Source organism: Rhinichthys klamathensis, unplaced genomic scaffold (assembly GCF_029890125.1).
Source record: "Rhinichthys klamathensis goyatoka isolate OS25496 unplaced genomic scaffold, OSU_Roscu_1.1 h1tg000554l_1, whole genome shotgun sequence".
NCBI lineage: Eukaryota > Metazoa > Chordata > Actinopteri > Cypriniformes > Leuciscidae > Rhinichthys > Rhinichthys klamathensis.
This window is the reverse complement of record NW_026607023.1, coordinates 3,427,342-3,453,629: the sequence shown is the minus strand read 5'-3', so window position 1 is coordinate 3,453,629 and position 26,288 is coordinate 3,427,342. Positions and strand designations below refer to the sequence as shown.

Here is a 26,288-nt window from a genome sequence, read left to right as displayed (position 1 = left end):
TTTTGACATGGATGGTTTGTATTTTTGACAGACTTGGCATTCTTTACAATGTTTCCAAACATCAGCTCTGATAGTTGGCCAGTATACAGTTTCCAGTAGTCTGAGCAAGGTCTTGAGTTTACCTAGATGACCACTGAGAGGATTGTCATGAGCATACTGAACAAAAGCTTGATGATGAATGGAGGGAATGACAAGTTGAAGTTTTTGACCTTTCCGTCCATCTGGAACACTACGGAACAGGAATCCATTTTCTGTTACATAATGAACTCGTGATGAGTCTTGTGGGATTTGAGATGGTACTTTGGTAATCAATTCTTGTATTTCTGGATCGTTGTTTTGAGCTATAGCTATCTGAGATAAATCTACTGGCATACTGACTGGTGATGATATTAAATTAGATGCTTGAGCTACAGCAATAATGTCAGGTGAAATGGTGAGGCTTGAAGCTCTGGATAATGCATCAGGTACCACATTACACTGACCTTTTCTGTACTTAACAGTAAAATGAAATCCTTGTAGTCTTATGGTCCATCTGATGAGACGTGATGATGGTTTGGGATGTTGAAAAGCCCATGTCAATGCGGCATGGTCAGTTAATACTTCAAATAGTCGTCCTTCGAGATATGGCCTCCATTTCTCCACTGCCCACACCACTGCTAGGCACTCTTTCTCAGATACCGAGTATGACCTTTCTGCCCCTCTCAGTAGTCTGGATGCATATGCAATAACGTGTTCTTTCCCTGCACATTCTTGTGTAAGAACGGCTCCCAAACCAACGTCACTGGCGTCCGTTTGAACTCGGAATGGTTGAGTGAAGTCAGGGGAGGTTAAAACGGGAGCTTGCATTAAGTCTTGCTTGATGAGATCGAGTGCCTGTTGGCATTGATCTGTCCAAGTCCAGGTAGAGTTTTTCTGTTTCAAAGCATGAAGTGGAGCAGCCTTCTCTGAGAAACTAGGAATGAACCGATGGTACCAACCGGCCATCCCCAAAAATCGTTGAACGTCTTTGAGAGACCGTGGGATGGGAAATGAACTAACTGCTGACACCTTGGTGGGATCGGTTTTGATTCCCTCACTTGAAACAACATGGCCTAAGAAAGTGAGAGATTTTTGAATGAAATTGCACTTTTTCAGGTTGAGTGTGAGACCTGCTTTGTGGAAACAATTGAAAACTTGTTGGAGATGTTGGAGATGGTCTTGCTCATTTTTGGAATACACCACGACATCATCAATGTAAACCATACAACATTTACCTTTCAACTCCCGCAATACATGTTCCATAAGTCTCTGGAAAGACGCTGCTGCATTTTTCAGTCCAAAAGGAAGACGTAGAAATTCATATAACCCTGAGGATGTGATGAAACCCGTTTTTTGAATGCTATGAGACTCCATTTCCAGTTGCCAATAGCCACTCTTTAAGTCCAGTGTAGAGAATACAGTTGCCCCATGTAATGACTCTAAGATGTCCTGTATTTGTGGCATTGGATATGCATCCAGATGAGTTTTGGCATTCAACCCACGGTAGTCAACACAGAGTCTTGATCCTCCATCTTTTTTCTGAACCACCACCACTGGTGATGCCCATGGAGAGCAAGATGGTCGAATGATTTTCTTATCAAGCAGCTCCTTGACTTGATCTTCAATAAAACTCTGTTTTTCAACGGAAACCTTGTATGCTCTCTTTCTAACAGGTACTTCATCTGTGGTGATGATGCGGTGCTTGATCAAATTGGTATATCCAATCTCCTGGTTGCAAACAGTGGGCCAGCTTAACATGAGATTTTCCAGCTCTTGCTGTGTCTGCATGTCAGTGTCTGCTTTCTCCGATAGTTGATGTATAGAATGGAGTACTTCATCACTGTAAGGCTGTAAAGGTATGGCAAGGTAAAAGTTAATGGTAGAATGAATGTCCTGATGAAGGAATGGAAAGAAAATTGGTGGTTCAGAGCCTTCCATTGGAAAAAAACCATACTGAGCATTATTGAAATCCAAGACCATTCCTGATTTCAACAGAAAATCCATGCCCAGTATGATGGGTACTGTTAAGTCAGTGTCATTCATTATATACAGGATAAGCTCTATTGGACGATTCTGCACTTCACTCTTCCACACCACCTTTCCAACAGCGGTTTGGCGTTGTCCGTTGGCTAAAAGGAAAGTTTGTCCCCCACCAGGTAGGTATATTTCTTGACGGCTTAACTGTTTCCAGCATGACTTTTGAATTAATGACAAAGTACTGCCAGTGTCCACCATAGCAGTTACATGCGTGTCTTGTAGAGTTATAGGAATGATAAGGTTTCTGATGTCGTGTTGCATAAAATTTTGGCAAGTCTGGACAACTCTGGTATTGGCTGCTGCTGATTTGCGTTGTGAATCGTGATCTGGAGGATTTCTCTTCTTTTGCTCATCTCCATTAACTTGACTCCAGTATTTCTTGGACTCAAAAAAATCTCGTTCTATCTGTGTACCTACTTTTACGAGTTCTCCTACATCTTTTATATTGCCACGTAGCAAACTAGCAAGCCGTGGGTTACAGTTACGTAAAATAGCTTGCACTACCTCTCTTTCTACCATGTCCTTCTTCCATCTCAAGCACAGAGCTCGATAGTGAAAAGCAAAGTCTCTGAAACTTTCTCTTGCACCTTGTCTTCTCTCCATCAGCTTCCTTACTGCCAACTCTTCATAATCCTCACTGAGAAAAGATAGCAGAAATAATTTTTTAAACTGTTTCCAATCACGGACATTCCCTTTCTCTGCCATCCACCAATCTTTTGCAGTATGTTTAAGTACAGCAGTTAAAGAAGCTAAAATTTCACTATTCTTCAAAGGTCGAACAGCGAAATACTCCTCACATCGTTCGATGAATAAGATAGGATCTTCATCCGGGCTATTGCTGAAACTAGGGAACTCAAGTTTGACTGGTGGGTTGTACTGGTTTGAACTGTCCATGACAGATTGATTATTTGACTGAAGACTGTAGGTTTGATCTCTCAGTGATCTGTGAACAGTACTGGTATTCTTAGGCTGATTTGGGGTGGATATAAAAGGCTGGAAAGCTTGTAATCTCTGTTCCAATTGTTGGTCTCTTCTCTTCAAACAGTCTAGCATTGACTGTCCAAGATCTTGAATGCTCAGTTCTAGATGTTTTTTCACTCTGCTGCACTCACGGTCTATTTGGTATAACAATTTATCTTCTGTAGCTTTGCGTTGCGATTCAAAATCAATGAAGGAAACTTGTTCACTCACACGTTGATTTATGTCGGTAATCTGCTCCTCGAGTTTGGTGAAACGTTCTGTGAGTTGTTCTAACATCTCTGAAACAGCTGTGGAAGGATGGTGTGTCGGTTCTGCATAAATTTCAGGTGGTGGTGGAGGTAGAAATTGGACTTCCTTTTGGTCGTCGTCCACAATTTCTTCCTCCTCTGAATCAAGGTACAGATCACTGAACGTATTAATCAACTCTCGTAGTGGTTCTCTGTGGGTGCTAAATGGTGCAGATGAGAAATCTGTATTGGGTACGGGCTCATCCTCATCCAACACTTCTAGACTAGCCATTTTATTTATTTATTTACTAACGTGTAAGGGTTTATATGGTGACAAACACTGGAATATTTTCAACAACCTATATGAAGTCTGGTGGTCCTTGTTCGGGCGCCATTTATATAACCACTGTCCACTTTAGTGGCATGCAGCCATATATATATCTGAATAATAGGAAGGGCCCACCAGCTAAGAACGTATTGTTGCAAAATCTTAAGATATTGTATCTTACAATATGTTACCCAGTTGTAAAGTCACAAACAATAAAGACAGAAATGAACTTTTTATACATTTATATCAATTTAGGAAACAACAAACAAACAAAACAATGCATTTATATGAAAATAAATTGAAATTAAACCAGTTCAACAAATGAAAACAATATCCACTCTCATGGTCTATAAAGAAAGACTTAATCAGTAGAAAAGAAAATTACAAATGAAATCTTATAATTGAATGATTCTTTGAGTAATTAAGGGAATCACTACAAAGAAAATTGAATGTCCAAAGCAAAAAAAACAACCTTCAAGTGCTCTTCCAGTAGTCCAAGGAAATCCATAAAAAAACTAGATAGCCCACAAAATCACAGTCTTGTACTTAGGATATTTGTTAATCCACATGGTAATGCAGTGATATCAATCCATTGGTTTAGAAACCACTTGACGTCCATTTCAGTTGGGCCTTAGCAATTCATATGGACTCAACCGTCTCAAAATATAAAGCAACGTATAAAGAGTCCGTCTACAACAAAAAAAGAAAAAGATATCTATAGTACTATTATATAAATCAAAATGAAAAACAATTACACAACATAAGGAGGAACAAAACTTACATGATTGAACTGGAAACAATGTTTCTCAATCAGGACTCCAATAAGTGTTGCAGGAGGTGCTTGAATAAAACCATGCTTCCCTCTTCCAAACAACTGACTTCTTCTATACTCCCATCCTTTTAAATACCAGAGGTTCTAACGCTCATGAGCCCCCCTAGTGGTGAGTATGATATCACAGTAACAGCTAATACTGTTACAAAGCAATATCGATAATGGAATCGGAGTCGTTAAATTCTTATCAATTCCCATCCCTACTCTTAGGGCACTTAGGTATTTTTACCTGCCCTACGAGGGAGGAAGGTGTTCAAGGCCAGGACTTCCCTTGCAATAGAGCACTGAAACTGTATCTTTCTCTTGCTGTAGAGGGAGGAGTAGCTTCATTAAGCAGCCTATGGCTCACAATTTTGCACCGGGGGGTTGATTCGTCTTGACTCTGACTCTTTATTCTGGAGAGTCTATTTATTTTATGCCCACTATTGTCTGCATAATTTAGCCAAGTCGAAGATCCACTTCAAAAGGGAGCGTCTCATGTTACGACTGTAATCATGGTTTGCCATGCATCGTATTTTGCAGGCATCCTCTTGACGTCAAAGACTGCCATCAGCCAATCAATTGTCGTGTTTGTTACATGTCTTCAGACACTGGTCACACAGAGGGAGTTCCCCATAGCATCAGTTCCAGACGGCGTGTCTCTTTCCCCTTCTCAGGGAACCGTGATTACAGTCATAACTAAGGGTGCTCCGATCAGGATATTTGGGGCAGATTACAGAAGCCTTATTTGCAGATACCGATCATGGGGTCTATTTGAAGCCTTTTTTATCACGTAGCATTATTTATAGGGCCACTCCGATCAGAATTTTACAGTTATTAATTCAGGGCCTACATTTTTTTTTGGAAACTGGGGTGAATTTCCTCCTTAATTTATCAAAAAATACATAATTATCTCAGCTAAATGTTTGATCACGCAATGCATTTTTGTTTTTCAATTGGGCAATTTTGTTGCACAAGCTTGATTTCAAACTCTGAATTGAATTTACACAAAATAGAAGTAAACAGTTAATAATAAAATAAGAACAAATAAACAAATTACAATAAGTAGCACAAATAAATGCAATAATAATGATACAAATGAAATAGACAGTGCTTTAAGTTTTCTCAGGTAGGTCTAACAGTAGTATTCAGGTAAGAAATAGTACAGAAATTGAATAAACAAATGTAAAATACCGATGGATAGTCAGATTAATCCTAAAATTTAAAGTTACAAAATATATTCAGTCAAGAGTAGGGCTGACTTCTAATAGTCGAGGATTCGACGATTCGATTCGGAGAGGTCTGATTCGACTATGAACCTCATAGTCGAATAGTAGGCAAGTGTTATGAGGGGTGTGACGTTATTATATAACCGTGAGACCGACGGTAGTTGAACACCGTCATTAGAACTCTATAACCGCCAAAACCGTGCTATTAAAATATTTTTTACAAACATTTTGTATCATAGAGAATGTTTAAATACTAATATCATCTTACGAGGGAAACGGAGGCGGAGTTAGTGGTGTGATCGGAGGCTGAGTGCTGGAGATGATTCGGGAGAGGTCTGTGCACCTTTACTGACCTCCGCTGACACGGAGTAAAGCCTTGTTTATACTCGACGCGTCCGCGCGAGCGCGAAGGTGCGCACGGCAAAAAAAATTACGCGTTGGGTGCGCAAGACCGGCAAGACCCCATTGCTTGGCTGTGTGCACAGCTTTATTTGTAACAGCGCGCGCGGTGCCGCATCCGAGGATGAACGACTTCAAGCCGAATCTGCCCGAGCATGTAGGCTACTCTCACCGCACTGGCACGCAGTTTGTGCGTCTAAATCGCAAAGTTCATTGCAAAGTTTTTTGTTAAGGTTTTGTGTACTGTGTGTGATTTATTTAAAACAAAGCACGTTCATTGCAACGTTGTTTTTGTGTTAAGGATTCATTTAATGGAAAGCACATTCACTTCTAGTTGTCTTGCTGTTCATTTTAAATAAACGTAGAGCGAGTTGTCCTATAACAGACGAACAGTTATTAAACCGAACGTCTAGCTGCTATCTAAAAAAAAAAAAAAAAAAGGTTCGACTATCAGTCGACTACGGCAAAATCTAATGAATCAGATTCGACTATGAAAATCCTTAGTCGAAAACAGCCCTAGTCAAGAGTTTAGATGTCTTTTGTTGTTTGATTAGCATTAATGGCACAAACGGCAACAGGTTTATTAGGCTGCTGTCACTTTAAGACAGCTGTCAAAATATACTGTCAAGGCTCTTTCACATGAGCGCAATGTGATAAAGCTAAGCGAATCGCCCACAAACGGAGCTTTCACACTGAATGCAAAATGATTGATTGCCTTCAGCTAGTTCACGCCAGCACAATAGGTGACGCTAAACACACATTTGAACAACATTTTTCCTCAAGTATGTAACTTGTAGGTTTTCCCATTTGACTTTACCCATGACTGCTGCACAACATACAACAGCAAATTAAGATAAATAAAGTTTGGTACAACACAGAAACCATCATCGGGTGCATGTAATAACTTCCGACAGCGATCTTCAAAAGTGTATTTTGATTGAATAATGGGCAGACGTGCATTATTTGTAGTGTTTTATAGTAAACTGAATGGTACACCTGCTAAGCATTTCTCATTCTTTATTGTTGTAAAAATACCCAGAGCAGCATACAGACAAACATACAGAACATATATCATCGTATAATCATATTTATTTGGCTTCATGTTTCATCTGTAGAAATGTGTCTCTCATTTGTATATGTGTGGAACTGTCTGGAACTCAGAACGAGGAAATGAACACAACGTCGTCATTCGGAAGAGCAGGATTTATGATCACATAATATGATTGACAGCTCTAGAGCGAATTAACTCTCTGACTTATAATAGACACGCACGGAAGAAAGCAGCGCTCTATGCCATTTCAAGCTCTTCAGATTGCATAATTCAGTGGAACATGAATAGAATGATAATCTATATAAAGAACGTGTAAAAATATATCTGTTCTCAGACACCAATGATAACACTCAAAATCCATTCTCTTCTCCCTTCCGGGAAAAATCTCGCTTTGTCGCGCTGCGATAGATCGCGCCCGATGTGAATAGCTCCATAGGGATCTATTGTTTCTTCATAGCGACTTACATTCACACCGTTTAATCACGCTCCGTGTGAAAGGCCCTATACACTTGCGTTTTCTTTATCGACTGTTTACTTTTATTTAAGACATAACCAACTGTGTTTACGTGAAAACTCGGCAAGACAGTAATTTTGTACATGTGTGTATTTAACTATTAAAGCGCATTTTGACCATTGACCTGTTAGGCGGCTTTATGTGTGCACGCTTTGAGCGTGCATGAGTGCCCTGTCTCTCAGAGAGCGTGCGAGTAGGCCTACTGAATGGTTTAAAAAGTGACAATTCCGTCAACTGTGCAGCGTGCAATTCGCTTATGTAGTGTGTGATGTAGAGATGTGAAGTCATTTGCACATTTAGAGAGAGAGAGAGCGCTGATTCTCTCGTGCCATTTGTGAAATTACTTCTCACAAAGTTTTCAATTGACCGATTTATTTAATAAAGATGTATGAAGTGTACTAGCCTGGTTAAAACCATACCATTCTCAGTTGTAACTGAGTTATGGTCTGGCAAAGCGTCATAGACAAATTATTTCCAGAGGGGCGTCACCAACGGACGTCGCGGATAGACCTAAACCCAATCAGAGCGATGAAGGAGATGACGTATGCAGAGCGGCGGAAAAACATCTCCAAGTGTTGTTCTTTGCTCGGTTTTTAACAAAAAGGAAACGTTCAAATCGCTTAAAACAGACGCGATAGCTGATTCGAACGAGTGATGTTCGACGGCGGCATCCATCTTTGTAATGTAGGCTACAAAATCTGCTTCAAAATCCCAGCGCTGTCATCATCGTGTAAAGCCCGCCCCAACGTTTCTGATTGGTGCCTCGATTTCGACGGATTGGAAATGGGCTTGAATGAGCTCTTTGCCAAACTAACTTTCAGAGCAAATCTTAATTTGCCGGAAGTTGTCTGGGTGTTCCCAGGCTAGAAGTGTACCTCACCTTCAGTATTAGAATTATTTTTCCTGCGCCGACAGAGATTGAGATGACGCCACTGAAAGTCATGCCGCACCTCTCAAGTTCACAATTGGCAAATTGAGAGATTGCCGATTGAGTACTTAGAAGTGATTGTCGGCCGATAGCCGATCAATCGGAGCACCCCTAGTCGTAAACTAAACATTTTGTAAACATTCCCCCAAACTTCCATAAAGGAATGCGTTGTGAAAATTAGCATTTATTCAACTAACTAATGTTAGAAAAAGTTTTTCATCCATATTATACATACATAGTCACTCACTTTTTTACTCCATTTTTTAACAGCCGACTTTAACTTCTATTGTCCAAGCCTATACGTGCTATCAGTTTTGCATTGTACTCTCTTCGGAGAGACTCTGCAGCTGTTCTCGACGCTTTCTGTAGAAACACAACATTTCTATTCTATTGAACAGTTAATGAAGAAGTAAAGTGTTTCTCGACAGATTAAGCATGGGTTACAACAAGAGGACGAAACAGGAATTTATATTAGTGATTCCCAGGTACAATATCTCCTCATACTGTGAGCAATGCGGCACCTCGCTGAGCTTTCTCTGCAGCAATTCACATGCATTAGCTCTAAGCACTTCATTTCTCAGAGGTTATCAAGGCCAGGACAGAGGGTGGCAATAATCAAGAGCAAGCAAAAGCGGTGGGGGAAAAAGAGAGAAGGTTGGCAGCCCTTAAACTTATTGAGCGGGAACAACCTCGATGAAAAATTACAATAGTGACAAGCTTGCTAACAAGAAAGCCCATGTTAGTTTAGGATTTATATGCTGAATATTTATTGCTTATTGTCTGGAGGAACTCTATAAAAAAATGAAACAGTGATTGATTACACTGAGAAACACTATAAAAATACACAAGCTTAAAAGGTAAAGCTTACTGCAATTTTGGGTAACACTTTATTTTAAGGTGCTTGTAATAAGCAGTAATTAACAGTTAATAAGACACTTATAAGACCTTATAAGATGCATATAAGCATTAACTACTTCATATAAGGGTTAATTAAAGGTCCAGGCCCTGAAGAGATCAGGGAAACTACTCCCTCTTGGGAAGGTCAATTTTTAAGTGACTGGGAGTTTGTGTTACCATTTATGTTTGTTCGGCTGTTCTAAAAGTGCAATGTATTGATACTTGAGAAATTTATTATTTTATTTAATTTATTTATTATCATTAGTTAATGCTTATATGCATCTTATATGCATCTTATAAGGTCTTATAAGTGTCTTATTAACTGTTAATTACTGCTTATTACAAGCACCTTAAAATAAAGTGTTACCCACTCAAGTGTACAGGAAGTACTGTACTTTTACAGCATTGTGACATCCTACTCCAACGTATTAAATGGTCTATCTTACCCGCATCTCCTGGGCCTCCTTCTGGCCATCCCAGGCCCAGCTGCGCTTTGTGAAGTAGTTGACGGTGGCAAACTCAATGAGAGCAGAGAAGACAAAGGCATAGCACACTGCCATAAACCAGTCCATGGCTGTTGCATAGGCCACCTTGGGAAGTGAGTTCCGGGCACTTATACTCAGTGTGGTCATAGTCAGGACAGTTGTGACACCTAAGAATGGAAATTGATAAGTGTTAGATAAGTGTAAGCATCACCTGTTGTGGTCCAGATTACAGAAAATGTGGAGTAATCTTTTAAAATATCAGTTTGCTTGACATTATAGTTGATTTAGCTAATATAAACACTTTATATATAATTATATATAATTATATAATTTAAACGCTGACAATCAGTGACTGGGACTAGTTTTAAGCCTTAAACAAAAGTGAACAAAAATGTCCATGGAATGAAACACTGAAATGTATTAATATACACAATAATTAAATTAGCATTAGGTATGAATGTTATACATTGTAATTAATGGCACTTTTTGTAATTTAATAATATTAACATTAAAAACTTTTTTTTTTTTCAAGCTTGTCTTTGTTGTCTGAGTGTTTGGTTTCTAAAATGTCTTTAATTTAGACTGCATCATTCCCTCGGTAGCCGGGAGCTCACTGCACAAAATAATGCAGACAATATTTGGCACACAAGTTCATCCTTGTTCCTAGTGAACCCATATTTAATGTTGTCTGGGTTGTATTTTCTTTTACGCTGTGTAGATTTGTTATTGGTTAGATATGAGTTTATTTAATTTCATTTTTCCCCCCTGTCTTATAAGTGCAGAAAATATGCCCTAAATATGGTTGCATTGTATAATTTGTTCCCCTGTTATGTCCCTAATAGGTCTGTGACATATTTTTGGATCAGGACCCACTTGCTGAGAACCAATGTATTTAAAGGAATAGTTCAAAATATAAATGTTGTTATCATTTACTCCTCATATCATTCAAAGCCTGTTTTGAGTTTATTTTCATGTTACAAAAAGGAGAAATGCAGCAGAAATATATAGTTCCTTTTTTCAATACATTGAAATTAAAATTGTAAATTAAAATTGTAATTGGTCAAGCTCCAAAAAAAAAAAAAAAACACTGTAAAAGCAGTCCATATGACTTCTGAAAACTTTTGAAGACTGATGATTTCTGAAGTCATATCTTTGTGTGAGAAAAAGAGCAATGAAAGATCCCATTCTGCCATAACTGTCAAATCTCATTCACACTTGAAGTTCAAAACAGGGGCCTTTTTAGGGGCCTTCAGTCTTTTATTTTTTATAAATTTCATGAATATCGACTCAAATGAAATCCAATCGGTCTCATCGAATTTTATCTTGATCGATATATGGCTTATGCGATAAACGCGGATGGAAACGTTATTATGGCGCGATCCATTTTGCCTAGTAAAACTTTGTTCGCAAATGTTGGCTTGAATGTTGTGAAATTCGGTGAGAAAAAGAATGGAAACACCTTAACATGTCTCGAATCAATTCGATATACCAATTTGATCGCAAAATAGCATGTGACGTCATTACGCACAGGTTTTTATCCGCTTTAAAGTCATTGGATGGAAACACACTTTCACCAGCTTTATTCGCATGAGGTTTTTTACCGAACTTCAGATAATTCGATTGACAAGTGGATGGAAACATGGCTAGTGACAGACAGCACTTATGCACTTATTTAAATTGCTTTTTAGAGTAAATGACAGAGAAACGTGGAGTTATCTTGATTGTGACACATTTATTAGCCTTAGAGTAAAGATATTTATTGGTAAAATGATAGATTTATGTGCTGGTTTTTTATTATATTAATATACATTTTGTCCATATTGTTAAAGGTACAATATGTAATAATTTTTTATTCAAATATCCAAAAACCACTTGTACAGTGTTATATTTCTTTCAACTGTGTACTTCCATTATCCTAAATGTTTCCAAGAATTTGTAAATTCAGAGAAATTCACAATTTTAAAAAGTACCCGTCCCTGTTCACTTGTCGCCTGTCAATGACATAATATCCGCGTTATCCCTGGTTTCCACTTGTACTGCCATAGTAACGACATACGTGGACAGCGTAGTGCGTAACTTCTAGCGGCACAATGTTGTTGCTGTCGTTCAAACATTATGAACCATAGCAAGCAGACTTTGGGACAAAAGGAGAACTAAAACAAGGATCAATATCAGCGAGGCCTTTCGAGATGCCGAGAGCTCCACGTCCACGACTAACTTGGACTTGGCAGAGCTTCACGAGTCACGACTTGACAGGGATGCCACTCTTGCATGTACTTTTTTAGACAGGTGAGCAAATGCACATAAAACAAATCAATGTTATATAGCAACGCATTCTCACCCCAAGGCGTCACTAAAATGACAATTTTGACCATGCTTCAATATTTGACGCTTTAGGCACCCTTTGACGTCAGTTACATGACGCGATCCTAGGGCGTCATCTTACTGACGCTTTACCTTTAGCGTCAGTTAGATGACGCGGGTAGGTTTAGGTCTGGGGTAGGGTTAGGATTAGATAGCGTCATCTAACTGACGTTAAAGGTAAAGCGTCAGTAAGATGACGCCCTAGGATCGCGTCATGTAACTGACGCTAAAGGGTGCCTAAAGCGTCAAATATTGAAGCATGGTCAAAATGATTCCCAAGGCGTCAGTTTCATGACGCCTAGGGATGAGAATGGGCTGTATATAGCTAAACATGATGAAATCTTAGAATATGATCAGTATGTTATTCTAATGTTGATCTAGACTCAAATGCTGTTTAGTATGCTCTTTAGACCAAATGCAACAGCGCTTTGTTACCTCAAGTTTAATTTGTCAAATAAACTGACCTGTGTGAGTAGTAATTCTGCACTTACGGGTAGTTCGGTAGAATTAAATGTCCTTATTCCTTTATATCCGCGGGGCTCACGTGTGGCGCTGATATCTGTCTCTCATTAGCAATCACGACCTGCTTCATAGCACAGTCGTGAATATTTTCACTCATCCATAAACATTATTAGATCCATTAGCATGACAGCAAGTCCCATCATTCCGCTTATCACTGCATCATCAACCTACGCCTTTGTTATTGTAAGAGGTTAGCGACCCCTAGCGGCGAAAAAACAAACATATTGTAGCTTTAATAAATATGTATGAATATTGGTTGGTTAATTAAAACGATTTGAAATTAATTCATTATTCAGGGGTTGACTTGATGGGTAGTGTACAATCTAGTACTGTTCATGCCTAACGTAGATTACAAACAATATAGATATTTAATTTTTTTTAATCAAACCATTATTGGGGGCTGAAATCCTAGAATCACCCCTGTTTCAAAACATTAATATGTGAGGTTCCCTTTTCTTAAATGTGCACAAGCGTAGAATTGAGAGCTACAGTGTGTCAAGGATAGCTGTGTTTTATCAAAAGAAAAGATTCATGATGCAGAATGAATGAAAACATTATTTTAATGAACATCAAGAGATCCAGCAAAACAATTATCATAAACTACACAGAACAATGAACAGAAAGAACTGAGGGCTTAAATACACAGAAGGAATAATCCAACAGAACAAGAAACAGGTTCGCAACTAAATCAGAAACCATGGTAACAAATTATGAACGAGAACTCAGGAAAGGTGACAGGGAAAACGAACATGATCATGAAACTAATGATTTCCATTACACGAGAGTAGATGTTTACCTGTTAAGCTGCAAGCCCACTTTTGAAAAATCCCCAGAAATGGCATTCCCAAACTGAAACAGATACAGTTCATGAACCCTTTGCACTAAAAGCACAAGTATGATCTCATTTGAAAGCTTACACCTGGTAGTTTATTGTACATGTAGAATTAATTATTGTCATAATGATTTTTAAAAAAAAAATAGCTTCAAAGTTTTGTAAAGTTATTAGAATTTTTTTTTATGAAACATCTTCATGAAAATAAAATTGAAGTTGGCCCTGGAGCAATCTAGAAATGCACTGCAGCTAAAGCCATATGTGTGACCATTTTATATTTAAAATCTGAAAATGATAAGTCTAAAACTCTGTATTTAGTTAAATGTTTTTCAAGATCATGTCAAATTACTTTATTTTAATTAGACTGATTTAGTATCTTCAATGCAAACTGATGTTTAGTCATCTATTCAGTCTATTGTCTAGCTATTGTTTTGTGGTGCAAAACGAGTCCCATTCAGTGTCAGTCTCCCCTGCACACATTTACACCTCTCCAGACTGGTTATTATGGCTCTAAATATGCATTTCTTTTGTCTGCATTATAGCTACTAACGACTGGCTATTCACATGCTATTCATAGGGTTTCAAACCCTAATTTCTTTTATCAAAGTTCTCACTAAATATTTGAAACTGGTTTCAAATGCACTGAAACATTTCAGTAAGCATTCCTATTTAGAATAAAAAACATAAAACAATAACTGCTGGTATAGCAGGTGCACCTGGGCTAGCTAGCATTTTAGCTTAGCACACCATCAATACACGACCATTTATGAGATTAAAACCATGTCTGTTCTCCAAACTTACTTTATAACGCAAGTCGAGTGTTTTAAATAATCTTCTGTGATCTGATTTGGCTTCAGATAAAAAAAAATCAGACAGAAAATGTATTATTTATAGTGTTCTGCACGATGATGAAATCTCTATCGATTAGCATTACATTATAAATATAATCTATTATTATGAAATACCTGGCATGGCTTGAAGAACACAGGTAACTCAAATATCATTGCAATCATGTTTATTGTCTTCAAAACATCTTTATCTGCACTTTACAGCGATCTCTGGAAGCTTGTTGTGGCAAGACTTCCTTGTCACATGGTTATGGCTCTTCTTCATGTGATCCATATATGGACTTTACTGAACAAACAGCGCCCTCAGACTGCCAGTATGAATTGAAAACACAGTACATCAGAGTATACAGCGCTCATAATGATTACATCGACGCATTTGGGTATAAATTCAATAAACATTATTCCTGTCTATAGAAATCTGATGTAAACCTATGAGAATCTATTTCTCCAAATCTGCACATGTTTGAGCTAAAAGCCCTGAGGGACGTTGTTTTGTCAAGCGCTGTCATGACGATCGCACGGGAGTTTTTTTCCGAACGAGAGCAGCTGACGCTCATAATTCATATTAAAGGTAACGGCTCATTTTTTAATTTCATAACTCCTGACACAAATTAAGACATAACTGTCACTATAAGTTTCTCAGAATACAATAGTGGTCAAATACTGAAACTTGAGTCTTATATCTTTTTAATGATGTAAAGTTTGTCAAGTTAATACCATTAATTATGATAGTAACTTTGAACTATTTAAAAAAAAAACGCTTCAGAGCGCCTACGCTCTGGTGAAGCTTAACAGGTTAAAACTTCATGCTGATTTGTACTCGGCTTTCGCCAAGATAAGCAAAACTAAGACGTAGCTTTACCGTAAACTATGCTTCTCCATCCATTTACGCTTCTTTCCATATGGTGGTGTGACTCCCCTTCTGTCCGGCGTTAACGGCTGCAGTGTACTTGGCGCGTCAGCACACGCGACGGCTGCAACTACAGGACCAGCACGACAATCGTCTGGATTGAGCCGAGTAGGGGACATCTCTAGGGTCTTCAAGTGGGCACCTTCCGTCCTCAGTGTTTCGTCGACTAGCCCACGACACCTCAAGAGGGCTCGACAGTGACTCTGGCGTCCCAGAGTCACCCCCCTCCGTCCCCCACTCAACTCAGCCCAGCTTACTGACCTCTACATCCCTCCTGCTGCTGAGACCTAACCACAATCTCACAATCTCTCCGCAACCCAACCATACACGCCAACCCGTTTGACTAAGGCTGTCGAGCCCCACTGGTGCGTTAATATGCAGTTTCAGTGGCAACGGTTCCGTATGGCATACCACCTACCGCAAAACACAATATCTGCCCAACCATCCGTCATTCACGCAATATCCACAGGAACGTATACAAATAAACCAACAGACTCTTCAAGTTTTCAAGAATTTTACGAAACCGTAGCGTGGCGGCCTGTACACAGCCAGCTAGAATTTTTCCGTCTCAACCACAGCCAGTTGCTGCTCCTTTCTGCTGCTTCAGATACGTTCTTTACTGTGCGACGCAACTCTTGGCCGCTGAATCCGACGTCTCTGAGGAACCGGGTTGTAGAGTGTGCCACAAAACCTCGACAACCCACTTCCACTGGATAAACCTGGACTCTCCATCCTTGCTGTTCTGCTTCAGTGGCCAGATGAGCATACCGCAGTTTCTTCCTCTCATATGCCTCATCTACCGCATCCTCCCATGGCACTGTTAACTCTATCAGTTGAACAATGCGTGCTGATCCAGACCAAAAAACAATATCTGGTCGTAGGTTAGTGGCGGCAATCTCAGGTGGAAAAATAAGCCGTTGATCAAGATCAGCCAGCATTTTCCAGTCCCTAGCAGCTTCCAGTTGTCCTGGGAGAGAATTGGTGTTAACACCTTTTCTTGGTGGTTGCTCGCCTGGGCGGAGGAATATTGTCTTCTGCGTGTAATGTTTTACTAGAACAGGCGGGAACTTATTGGTCATACTACGCTTGCCTTCCAATGCTAAAGCCAAACATCGCAGTACTTGGTCATGGCGCCAAGTAAACCGACCTTGGCTAAGAGCCACCTTACATCCTGTCAAAATGTGCCTTAATGTGGCAGGTGATGAACACAAAGGACAAGAGTGATCCTCTCCTACCCAGAGGTTTAGGTTCTGCGGTGTGGGAGAACATCATATGTTGACCTAATAAGGAAACTGATCATACTCTCTTCCATTGACCAAAGGTCTTGCCAGCCCATCTTGCGTTGTTCCACACTCTCCCATCTCATCCACTCTCCCTGCTTGGCCTGCGAAATGGCCTTTATACACCTCATCCTCTCCTCCTGCTTTCGCACCTCGTTGACTACCAGCTTCCTCCTTTGAGCTGGGCCTGCCTTGTGCCATTTAGGAGGAGCTAAACTGAGCCCAAAACCCCCTCTTCCATGCTGTACCTATCCCACGATATCCCCAATTTGAAGGGCAGCCTTTGCCTCTACTACAGATTTCTTTGCTGACCACTTTCTACCAGTTTTTAACACAGGGGCTGCCTCCCTTATACATTTGTCACGTGACTCTACTAAGGTAATTTCCAGTCTGACCTTGGCACACTTAAACTCCTCGGTTAAAGCAGAGACTGGCAGCTGCAATATTCCTTTACTATAAAGTCCCACTCTGCTGAGGCAGCGTGGGACTCCCAACCATTTCCTGATGTATGAACTTATCAACGCTTCCAGCTTATCCACTGTCGTCAAAGAAACGTCGTACACGGTCAGTGGCCACAGCAACCTCGGCAGTAGACCAAACTGAAAGCACCAGAGTTTTAGTTTGCCAGGTAGAGCACAGCTGTTTATGCTCTTCAACCCTTCCACTGCTTGTCGTCTAACTTCTCCCACCCGAACTGTGTCCTTTAGATCCCCATCGTACCATCTCCCAAGACTCTTCACTGGCTTCTCAGAAACTGTTGGTATTGCCTCACCATTAATGAAGAATGTTTTATCTACTACCTTTCCTTTAACTATCGAGATGCTCCTTGATTTAGAGGGCTGATCTAGACTGAACAAGATACAGAAACTTAACGTGACACAGTGGAGGGCAATATTTTCCATGAAAAATTCAAGTCGTCACCTTTATTTATATAGCGCTTTTTACAATACTGATAGTTTCAAAGTAGCTTTACAGTGATAAAAGGAAAATAATGCAACATAGTTTATTTCGGCTGTACAGCAGATCTACACTATATTGCCAAAAGTATTGGGACACCCTTCCAAATCACTTCCATGGCCACAGTTGTATATCATCATGCAGACTGCTTCTACAAACATTTGTGAAAGAATGGATCGCGATTTTTGAATTCAACCCAATTTGTATTTTTATACTTCTTAATGGTGCTTTTCATGAGCTTCACAGTCACTGGTCCATCCATTACCACTACAATCCATCCATTTAGCCATCCATTTTTCCAAACTGCTTGTCCTATGTAGGGTCACAAGGATGCAGCAACCTATCCCAGCATCCTAGGTGATATCATAGCACAACATTATGGTGGTCACCTTTTTTTAGTGATTTATACAATATAGATTGTTTCAAAGCAGCTTTTCAGTGATGAACAGGTAAATAATGATTCAAAGATGCAAACAGAGTTCAATTTGACTAAAAAGAAAAAAAGTGTAATTGTTCAGCTGAAGTCAGTTAAGTGTGTTAAGTTCCAGTGTAAACTTTATGAATCAAATGAACACAGCACGATCGGAAACCGCGTTGCCGTTGACTTCAATTATCCTCTAAAGCAGCTCTAAAAAGACATTAGTAAATAGTCAGTATTCAGGTGAAATTAGTTCAGTGCTGATTCATTTCGGTTCAATAACTGTGTAAAGTTCATCAGTTATGGAATGAGATCAATTCATCTATAAAACAGCTCTGAAGAAAACAGTAATTTCATCATCCAGCTCAGTTCAGTTCTCATCCAATAGTGTCAGTGCAGTCAAATCAATATGGACAAAAATTAAGTGTATCCAACTAAGCAAGCCAAAAGGTGAAATCTACATCAAACACATTTTCTACTACTTGATATGTTTATTTTATACGATATGATACATGACTTGTTTCTCTGTCTCACTCTCTCTTTGGATTGTGGCAGAAACCAGAACACCAACCCACACCAAAGTGAAATTCCACACATAAAGGTCTCAAACCGGGACATTCATGCTGTGAGGTGACAGCACTACCCACCCAAGCACCGGGCCGCCCTGGTTACTACTAGGGAAGTGACTGAAGCCAAATACATCATTGGGAAAGGCACGGAAAATGCGAATAATCGGGAAAATATTCGGTAGACACAATCACTCTTCGTGTTTGCTGGATAACAGGTGAGCTAGGTGATATCAGCACGATATTATGGTCAAGTCACCTTTTTTTAGTAATTTATATAATATAGATTGTTTCAAAGCAGCTTTTCAGTGATGAACAGGAAAGTATTGATTCAAAGATGCAAACAGAGTTCAATTTGACTGCAAAGCATGCAGCTAAAAAGTAATTTCATCATCCAGCTCATTTCAGTTCTCATCCAATAGAGTCAGTGCAGTCAAATCAATATGGCCACAAATTAAGTGTATCCAACTAAGCAAGCCAAAAGGTGAAATCTACATCATACACATTTTCTACTACTTGATATCTTTATATGATACATGACATGTTTGTCTGTCTCACTCTCTCTCTCTCTGAGACAAGCATTTATGTATTCTTTATAATTTGTTCAGATGTGCATTTTTATGCTTAGTAAAAGATGTTTTTATTTATTTATTAATAATTTTTTTTAGCCACTATTTAGTTTCAACTTCCATGTTCTCTAATCAGCTATTTTATATGGAGCCCTCTTATTTGAGGTTGTGGATGATTGTCCTGATATATACTGTATCTGTACACAATGTTCCTCTGGAAATAAATAATAATAATAAAATAATAATAATAATTCCCTTTTATTTAACATTTAGTATTATTGTTTTAATTAGAAGACATTTAAATATTTTTTATAATTATAATATATATGTGTTGTATGTTATACAAAGCATATTTGTTCAATGAAAACTAGGATGGTAACAGAATTACATTACAAACCAGCTCCTCATTTAATTTCACAAACTTTCGACTAAAGCCCTGGCCATTTCTGGATTTATCCCAATACAGATACAATTAATTTTGAGATTGTTACAGATACAGATATTGGCTCTGCTACCATAGCCACCATGAGTAGAGCTCAAAGCTATACATTTCATGATAATGTAATGTATGCGGTGGTCTGGTCTCAAAACATCTGCTTTACAAATGTGATTAGAAAGTGAGCTAAACATTTGAGAGTGTTTCAAGGACAGGCGCATTAATTATACAGGTATATACCACTTTATTTTGTAAAGTGTTTTAGTTGATTTCATTTCAAAATGAAAGCTCTCAGCACTGGGATGTATGCCAATGCGCAAAGTGTCATAGGGTAAAAAGACACGTCCATATATCTGATGAGAGTAAACACAAGGGAAGGCGAGTAAACACCCTATAGGAAATATGTGTTACTCTGAAACCACAATAACATTCATAAGAAAATATTATGGGCAATATGTTCTCAAAACTTTCTTCAATTGTTCTTTAACATTACTGTTTTTACTGTATTTTTAATTAAATAAATGCAGCCTTGGGGAAAATAAATGACTTCTTTTAAAAACATTAAAAACCTTAATTATTCCAAAATGATGTCGGCATTTGGCATTTTTTATGTTTATTAAGGCAGCTACAACTGAGGAAAAAACTAATTGTTCCACTCTACAACATGTGGTTAAGGTGGAAAAATATTCAGTTTTGTCAACTGGTTTCCCACTGCAGGTCGGCACAAATAAAATGTACGTAATTGATGCGGTTTCCAGATCCTTTAGATGCTGCCACAGGGCGGCACATAATAATGCTTACCATTACACTCAACCTAACATAGCCTTTTTGTATTCTGTGAGCTACTGGAGGCGCAAAATTAGACGTACTGTACCGCTAAAAGGAGAAAAACAAACCACTGGAAGGATTGTTGTATTAATTAAATATTAGCTTAAAATTTAACTAGATGTCTTGTTCAATTGATTGTTGTAACCTCAATTGGACCTTTGTCAACTCTCAGTTTTTGTCAACTCAGTATTTAACACCGTCAGATGAAGGTTTCTGTTCATTTTATTTTATTTTTTTATTTATTGTGTTAAAATATTAACTGAACTACATGATGTTATGTCCGATTTACCTAAGCACATTGGTTATATATGTTTAATGTTAAAAAGGATTCAGAATTTAGGAACTGGATTGTTCATAATAACCCTAACCCAGGAAAAATTATGTAAAATGTAATGATAAATACATAATAAATAAATAGAGAAAGAGAGAGAGAAATGATTCTGAATAGAACTTGTTACCTCCTGCCCACTGTCTGAGAAAAGAATGCTGAAGGAAGACACTGATATATTACCAGACTGCAGTGCGCATAAGAGTGTTACATAAATAAAACATAGCTATATAATGTGTAATACATGGTGTGTTGTTGTGAATGGCTACTATTAAAATGAATACTGAGTGCTGTTTGCTCCCATAAACTTCAGTGGCTGACAATTAAATTGAAATCTATGGCTGATGAGGAGCTGTAGAGTGACAAAAAGTCGAATGGCAGAGAAGATTCTCATTAAACTTTTCATTAAGCATTATCTCCATCTGGAAATGCAGTGAAAAAGCATTGGGGACATTAGAAAGAATGTCACATAAGTTCCTATTGTCTCTGCAGAGACAGACTGCTATTATGTGCAGCGTGTATTGAAGCCATAAATTAAACATTACACTGTAGAGCTGTAAAGAAAATGACACAACAGGATTATCTGTGTGAAATGTCAGGATGGACCATCAGAGAACATCTGAGAAACTGGCAGCCATCCAGGAAATAAGAGATTGAATATCAGTCTCAAAGTGAGATTTTGTATCAGCCTATAAATAGTGACACAGGCTTTGCTTTTTAGGTGGGTGGATGAGATGTAATCTTCTCTGAATAATTTGTATAGTGGCCAATGCCAGGACTTTATGATTTTTTAGTTATTAAAAAAGTTGACATTATAGGTTCTTTAGATTTTTTAACATACAACCAAAAATGGCAGCCTAAAATTGTTATGATATTTAATAAATCTAAATCTACCTCTATGTATATAATTAATGAGTTATGGAAAAATAACACAGTAAACTGATTCAATACATTTAAAGACCTACGTAGGTCATCTTACATTTCATGCAGTTGTTTGGTGATGAACATGTTTCATGGAAACAACTTACTGTGTGGTGATGTAGCCTATACAATGTAGTTAATGCCTACAAGATTCAAGATATCAGGGCAAAAATGCCCCTGTAGGAGTTTTTGTCTCATATTTATACCATAAGATATTAAGCATTATCACACGAGTAATGAGCACAATATCACACAAGTGTGCTGTTTTTGTCCCGAATAGCACGAGTGCAAATGTTATATTGATTTTATACAACAGATCAATAAATAAGTTCATATTGTCTGTTTTTGCTCCATTTTGCAAATGAAAATATTATAAAGCCAGAGCAGAAATGTGGTTGAACCCATTTATAAAGAGAGCCATTTACGGCTGCGTTTGAGTCAAATTTTTCATACCTTTCCCTCGCTAACTTCCCTCTGTCTCGTTCACTCGAATGTACATCATTACTTACATTGCACGAGGGCCCACTACTGGTGTGTTTAAATGGAACAACTAAAGTGTGTGTTAAATGGAACACCCTAAGCCCTTGATCACTTGTAATCTGCTATGGAGCTGATTTATTATAATTTTTTCCCCCTTTTGAATTTGTTTTACACACCATTCTATAGGGCTGTATGCATGCCTGGGCTTTTGAAAAAATTAAATATAAACAAATATTAATATAAAATGTAAAACAATACACAAACGAAAATAATACAAATTAAGCATAGCGTCAGTTCTGGCAGGTCACGTTAGTAAAGCTTGCATCAGCTGACTCTCAGCTGATCCACGTCTACCTATAGGAACGTCGCCTATTACTGTATACATATATAAGCTCCTTCAGTATTATCAGCAGCTATCACGTTTCTCAGGAGCTAATTAAATGGCGAAATTCGGCAGGCAAACCACATCATCTCACAAGGAATCGTGCAATTGGGAATTTAGCGAGAGGAATTCGTTCCCCACAAGGATTCACCTCAGATTCATTCATGTTCGTGAACTTGAACACCAGATTCGCCGCATTGATCATAAGCTGCCTGATTTGGAAGTGACTTCAGTCTGCATTGCTGCTCGCATCGCTGCATTATTGACTCAGGACTCGATGTGACCCACTCTTTTAATGCTCATTGCTAAAAGCTATCAGGGTATTGGCAACATGCTTGTTGCTAATGCGATCCGTGTTGCTTGGGCTTATCTATTCGTTTTCATTAAAATGCTCTTGCTAGGCTTATGCGATCATATTTGCTATGTGCTTTACTTATCTGTTGTCATTGCCAACTGCTCACGTTGTATGCTGTCCTTTTAGCACTATGCAGCACAGATTCAAGCAGCTTGCGGTGATAGTTAGGAAATAATTCATGGTGCAAATGGAATAATTTCTGCTTTGGCACAGCTTTAAAAAAGACATAGTAAACAGTCACTATTAAGTTGAGTCAGTTCAGCAATGAGTCAGTTCAGCAATGATTCTGTCGGGTATCGGACACGCTTGGTCTATCTAGTTCTTGGAAACACAGCGTTCTTAAAGCTATAGTGTATTGGAAATATTCTTGCTCTAAAGGCTATCTGTTGTTATTGAAACATGCTTGTTCTTAAGGCTGTTTGGTAGCTATTGCAAACATGCTTGTGTTAAGGCTATCTGGTGCTATTGGAAACATGGTTGTTTTAAGGTTATTTAGCCCAGTCGTTATTTGGAACATGGCTGTGTTTTAGGCTTATACCTGGTGTCATTAGCTGCGTTTCCACTGCCGGGCCAGGGCCGAGCCGTGCTAGTGCGTGCCAGAGCCAGTCGCGTTTCCACTGTCACTTCCGGGGCTTGATCGGGGCTTACTCGGGACCAACGGCCAGGATTTCTGGCCCGTCAAATACCTTGGGCCAAAGCGGGCCAGCTCGGGCTAGAGGCGTGGTCAAGGTAAAAGGCGGAGTTTATCGGTGTTATGGAACGTTATGATCTGAAGCAAGATGCACATTTCACTTTTTTATATCGCACTAAATAATAGCTGCTTGAAATGGTGAATCGCCTGTACTGGTCTGTCGAAGATACCAAAGCTCTTCTGAGCATTTGGGCAGAAGAAAGGGTACAACGTCAATTTGACGTTGTGTGAAGAAACGAAGACGTTATAAAATACATTGATGTTGAACTTTCTAAGCTAAGCATTCAGCGAGCAACGCTTCAAGTTCAGGAAAAAAAAAAAAGTTGCGGGCGCAGTATTGTACAAGGCAATTCAAACGCACAATGGACAAAGCGGAGCTCAGAGAAGGAACTTTCCAAATTCCATGGTTCGACTTGATGGACGGTGTGCTGGGTCACCGTCCCTCTGTTAGTGGCGACTCGCGAAACAATCTGGACACTATTGCAGGCTGCAGCCACGGCCGGTGAGTTAATATACATGCTATCTTCCTAACTTAAAAAATAAATAAATTCATAATACCCGCTGAAATGGGTTGGGTTGTATGACGTTTGATCCAGAAAGGCGTGTTAGGGGCGGGGTTTAGGGCAGCGCTGCGGGGCTACTGACCTGGCAGTGGAAACGCAAGCCCGGTGCTTGAGCCCCGAGGCCACTAGCTCGGCTCGGCTCGCTGTTAGCCCTGGCCCAGCCCTGGCCCGGGCCTGCCCCGGCAGTGGATACGCGGCTATTGTCACATGCTGTGCTAAGCTTATCCAGATCAGCAAAATGCTTGTTGTTGTTCAAGCAAGATTGCTATCAGTACTGTACATCTAAAAGGGCAGTTAAACGTAGCCAACTGCATTCCTGAATAAATAAGCCATTTGAATGACTCATTTAGACATTTACCAACACCTACTGGCAGTTTTTTATAGTATCATTTAAACAAATCATATTATGTAATAAACAATTTTGTAAGAAAACGCAATGAAATTTGTTTATTTACAGTTAAGCCTGGTTCACACGGCAGGATAATTAGGCCGATTTTAGCCCCGATTCACCCCTTCCGACAATCTTAAGGATGCTCCGATTATCGTAAAATAATCTGATCAGATATTCCTGTCGTGTGTGGTGTGTTAAGACTGCTCTCGTCTGCTCGGAAGGACGTCGGGACCGCTCCGATCTCAAATCGGGGATATCCAACATGTTGGATTTTTTTGGCCCGATTTCTCCTCGTGTGTGGTCTCCCCAGATGCCAGCAAGGTTTTCCAGCCCAAAACCTCGTCAAGCCTGGGCTTGTTTTCTCGTTTAAACACATTGAAATCATGAACAAGCTTTAAAATTACCCATTGGTCCGTGTACTTTTGCGTCCATTCGTTTTTCCTTTTTTAACCCGTAATTGAAAAATGAACGGTGGTTGTATTTCTAAAACGTAAAGTTGACCACCAAAATTTTTATTTGAAATAGGCTACTCCAAATGCTGCGCAAAACAATAAATATTGACGTATTTTCAGATTTTTGTTTATGACTTTTTGCCCCTAAATTAAACATTTAAAATATTCACAAATTAATATGGAAAAATTTTAGATTTTACTGGTTTTCTAAGGCCAAACGCGGAAATTATATTTTTCCCGCAGAGCTGAAGACCCGTGTCTCTGGAACCATACGAGAGCTGATTTAGGCTTTAGATGATTTATAGGCTAATAATAATAAATGTATCTGAAAAAGTAACGAGGCATTTTTAATTGTTTATTAATAAACTATTTTTTAAATCGGCTGGAAATATCTCCATCTGCTGTAAAGCGGATGCGCCTTTAGAGGAGAAATTCATATGGATTACATAATCAGACTGCATTTGCTTTCGATTCGAATTTATTCGTTTAAAAATGGACATTTCAAGCTTTAGCCTACATATATAAGTAGGCTATGTTTTGTTTCAGTTCATTTTTGAGACGCAATCCACTTCACGGAGACCACGAAAGCGCACCTGATTGTTTTCTTTTATTTTACAAAAGCACAACGTTTTCTTGTTATTGTGAGTTTACACAAATAAAAGTAGTTGCGACTGATGTATTTTTTATTTTCTGTATGACCAGAAATGATAGAGTATTTTAAGTTGTTTCCACTGTTGATAGAAAAACGCAAGTGTTCGCGCCCGCACGCCTCTGGCCATGCAGAGCGCGCTCCACACTCGCACAAACCCTGGAGATGCGTCATTTGTAATAATCTTAGCCCTGTATTATTATTGTCTAACCAGTATTATGACTGACGAATTACTTTGTTCCTTTTTTGGATAAAAGCGTCTTCTAGCCAAAATGTAGGCTAATAACAATGACAATTATTATTTGCATTTATAACTATACATGAGTTCACTTAAGACAGTAGGCTAATATGTTTATCAAAAAATAATTTATTAATGTTTTATTTTTATAGAACTTAACGTTTTACAGTTTTTTAAATGTTTTTGCTTTAGGCTACCCTATATATTTTTTTTATATGTGAAGTATTTTATTGCTTATATTATACTGAGCTTTTTCCTCCCAAAAAATTGACTTTAAAAATACAAGTAGGCTAAATGTCGTTTTTTAGAAAATTCAAGAAATTATCCATTTTGAAAAATAAAGTGTAAACACAATGGTATTTTCATTCATTTCATTCATTTTCATTTTATTGTCCACAATGTG

General features: G+C 38.7%; 1 protein-coding gene across 1 annotated transcript in view; it reads right to left on the bottom strand.

The window, feature by feature from the left end:
- gabra3 (gamma-aminobutyric acid type A receptor subunit alpha3) overlaps positions 1 to 26,288 on the bottom strand; it is a 597,199-nt gene that overhangs the window by 48,004 nt on the left and 522,907 nt on the right. The window contains exon 9 of the mRNA XM_056239111.1: positions 9,867 to 10,072. Coding sequence (XP_056095086.1) covers positions 9,867 to 10,072 — 206 coding nt within the window. The remainder of the gene's footprint in view (positions 1 to 9,866; positions 10,073 to 26,288) is intronic.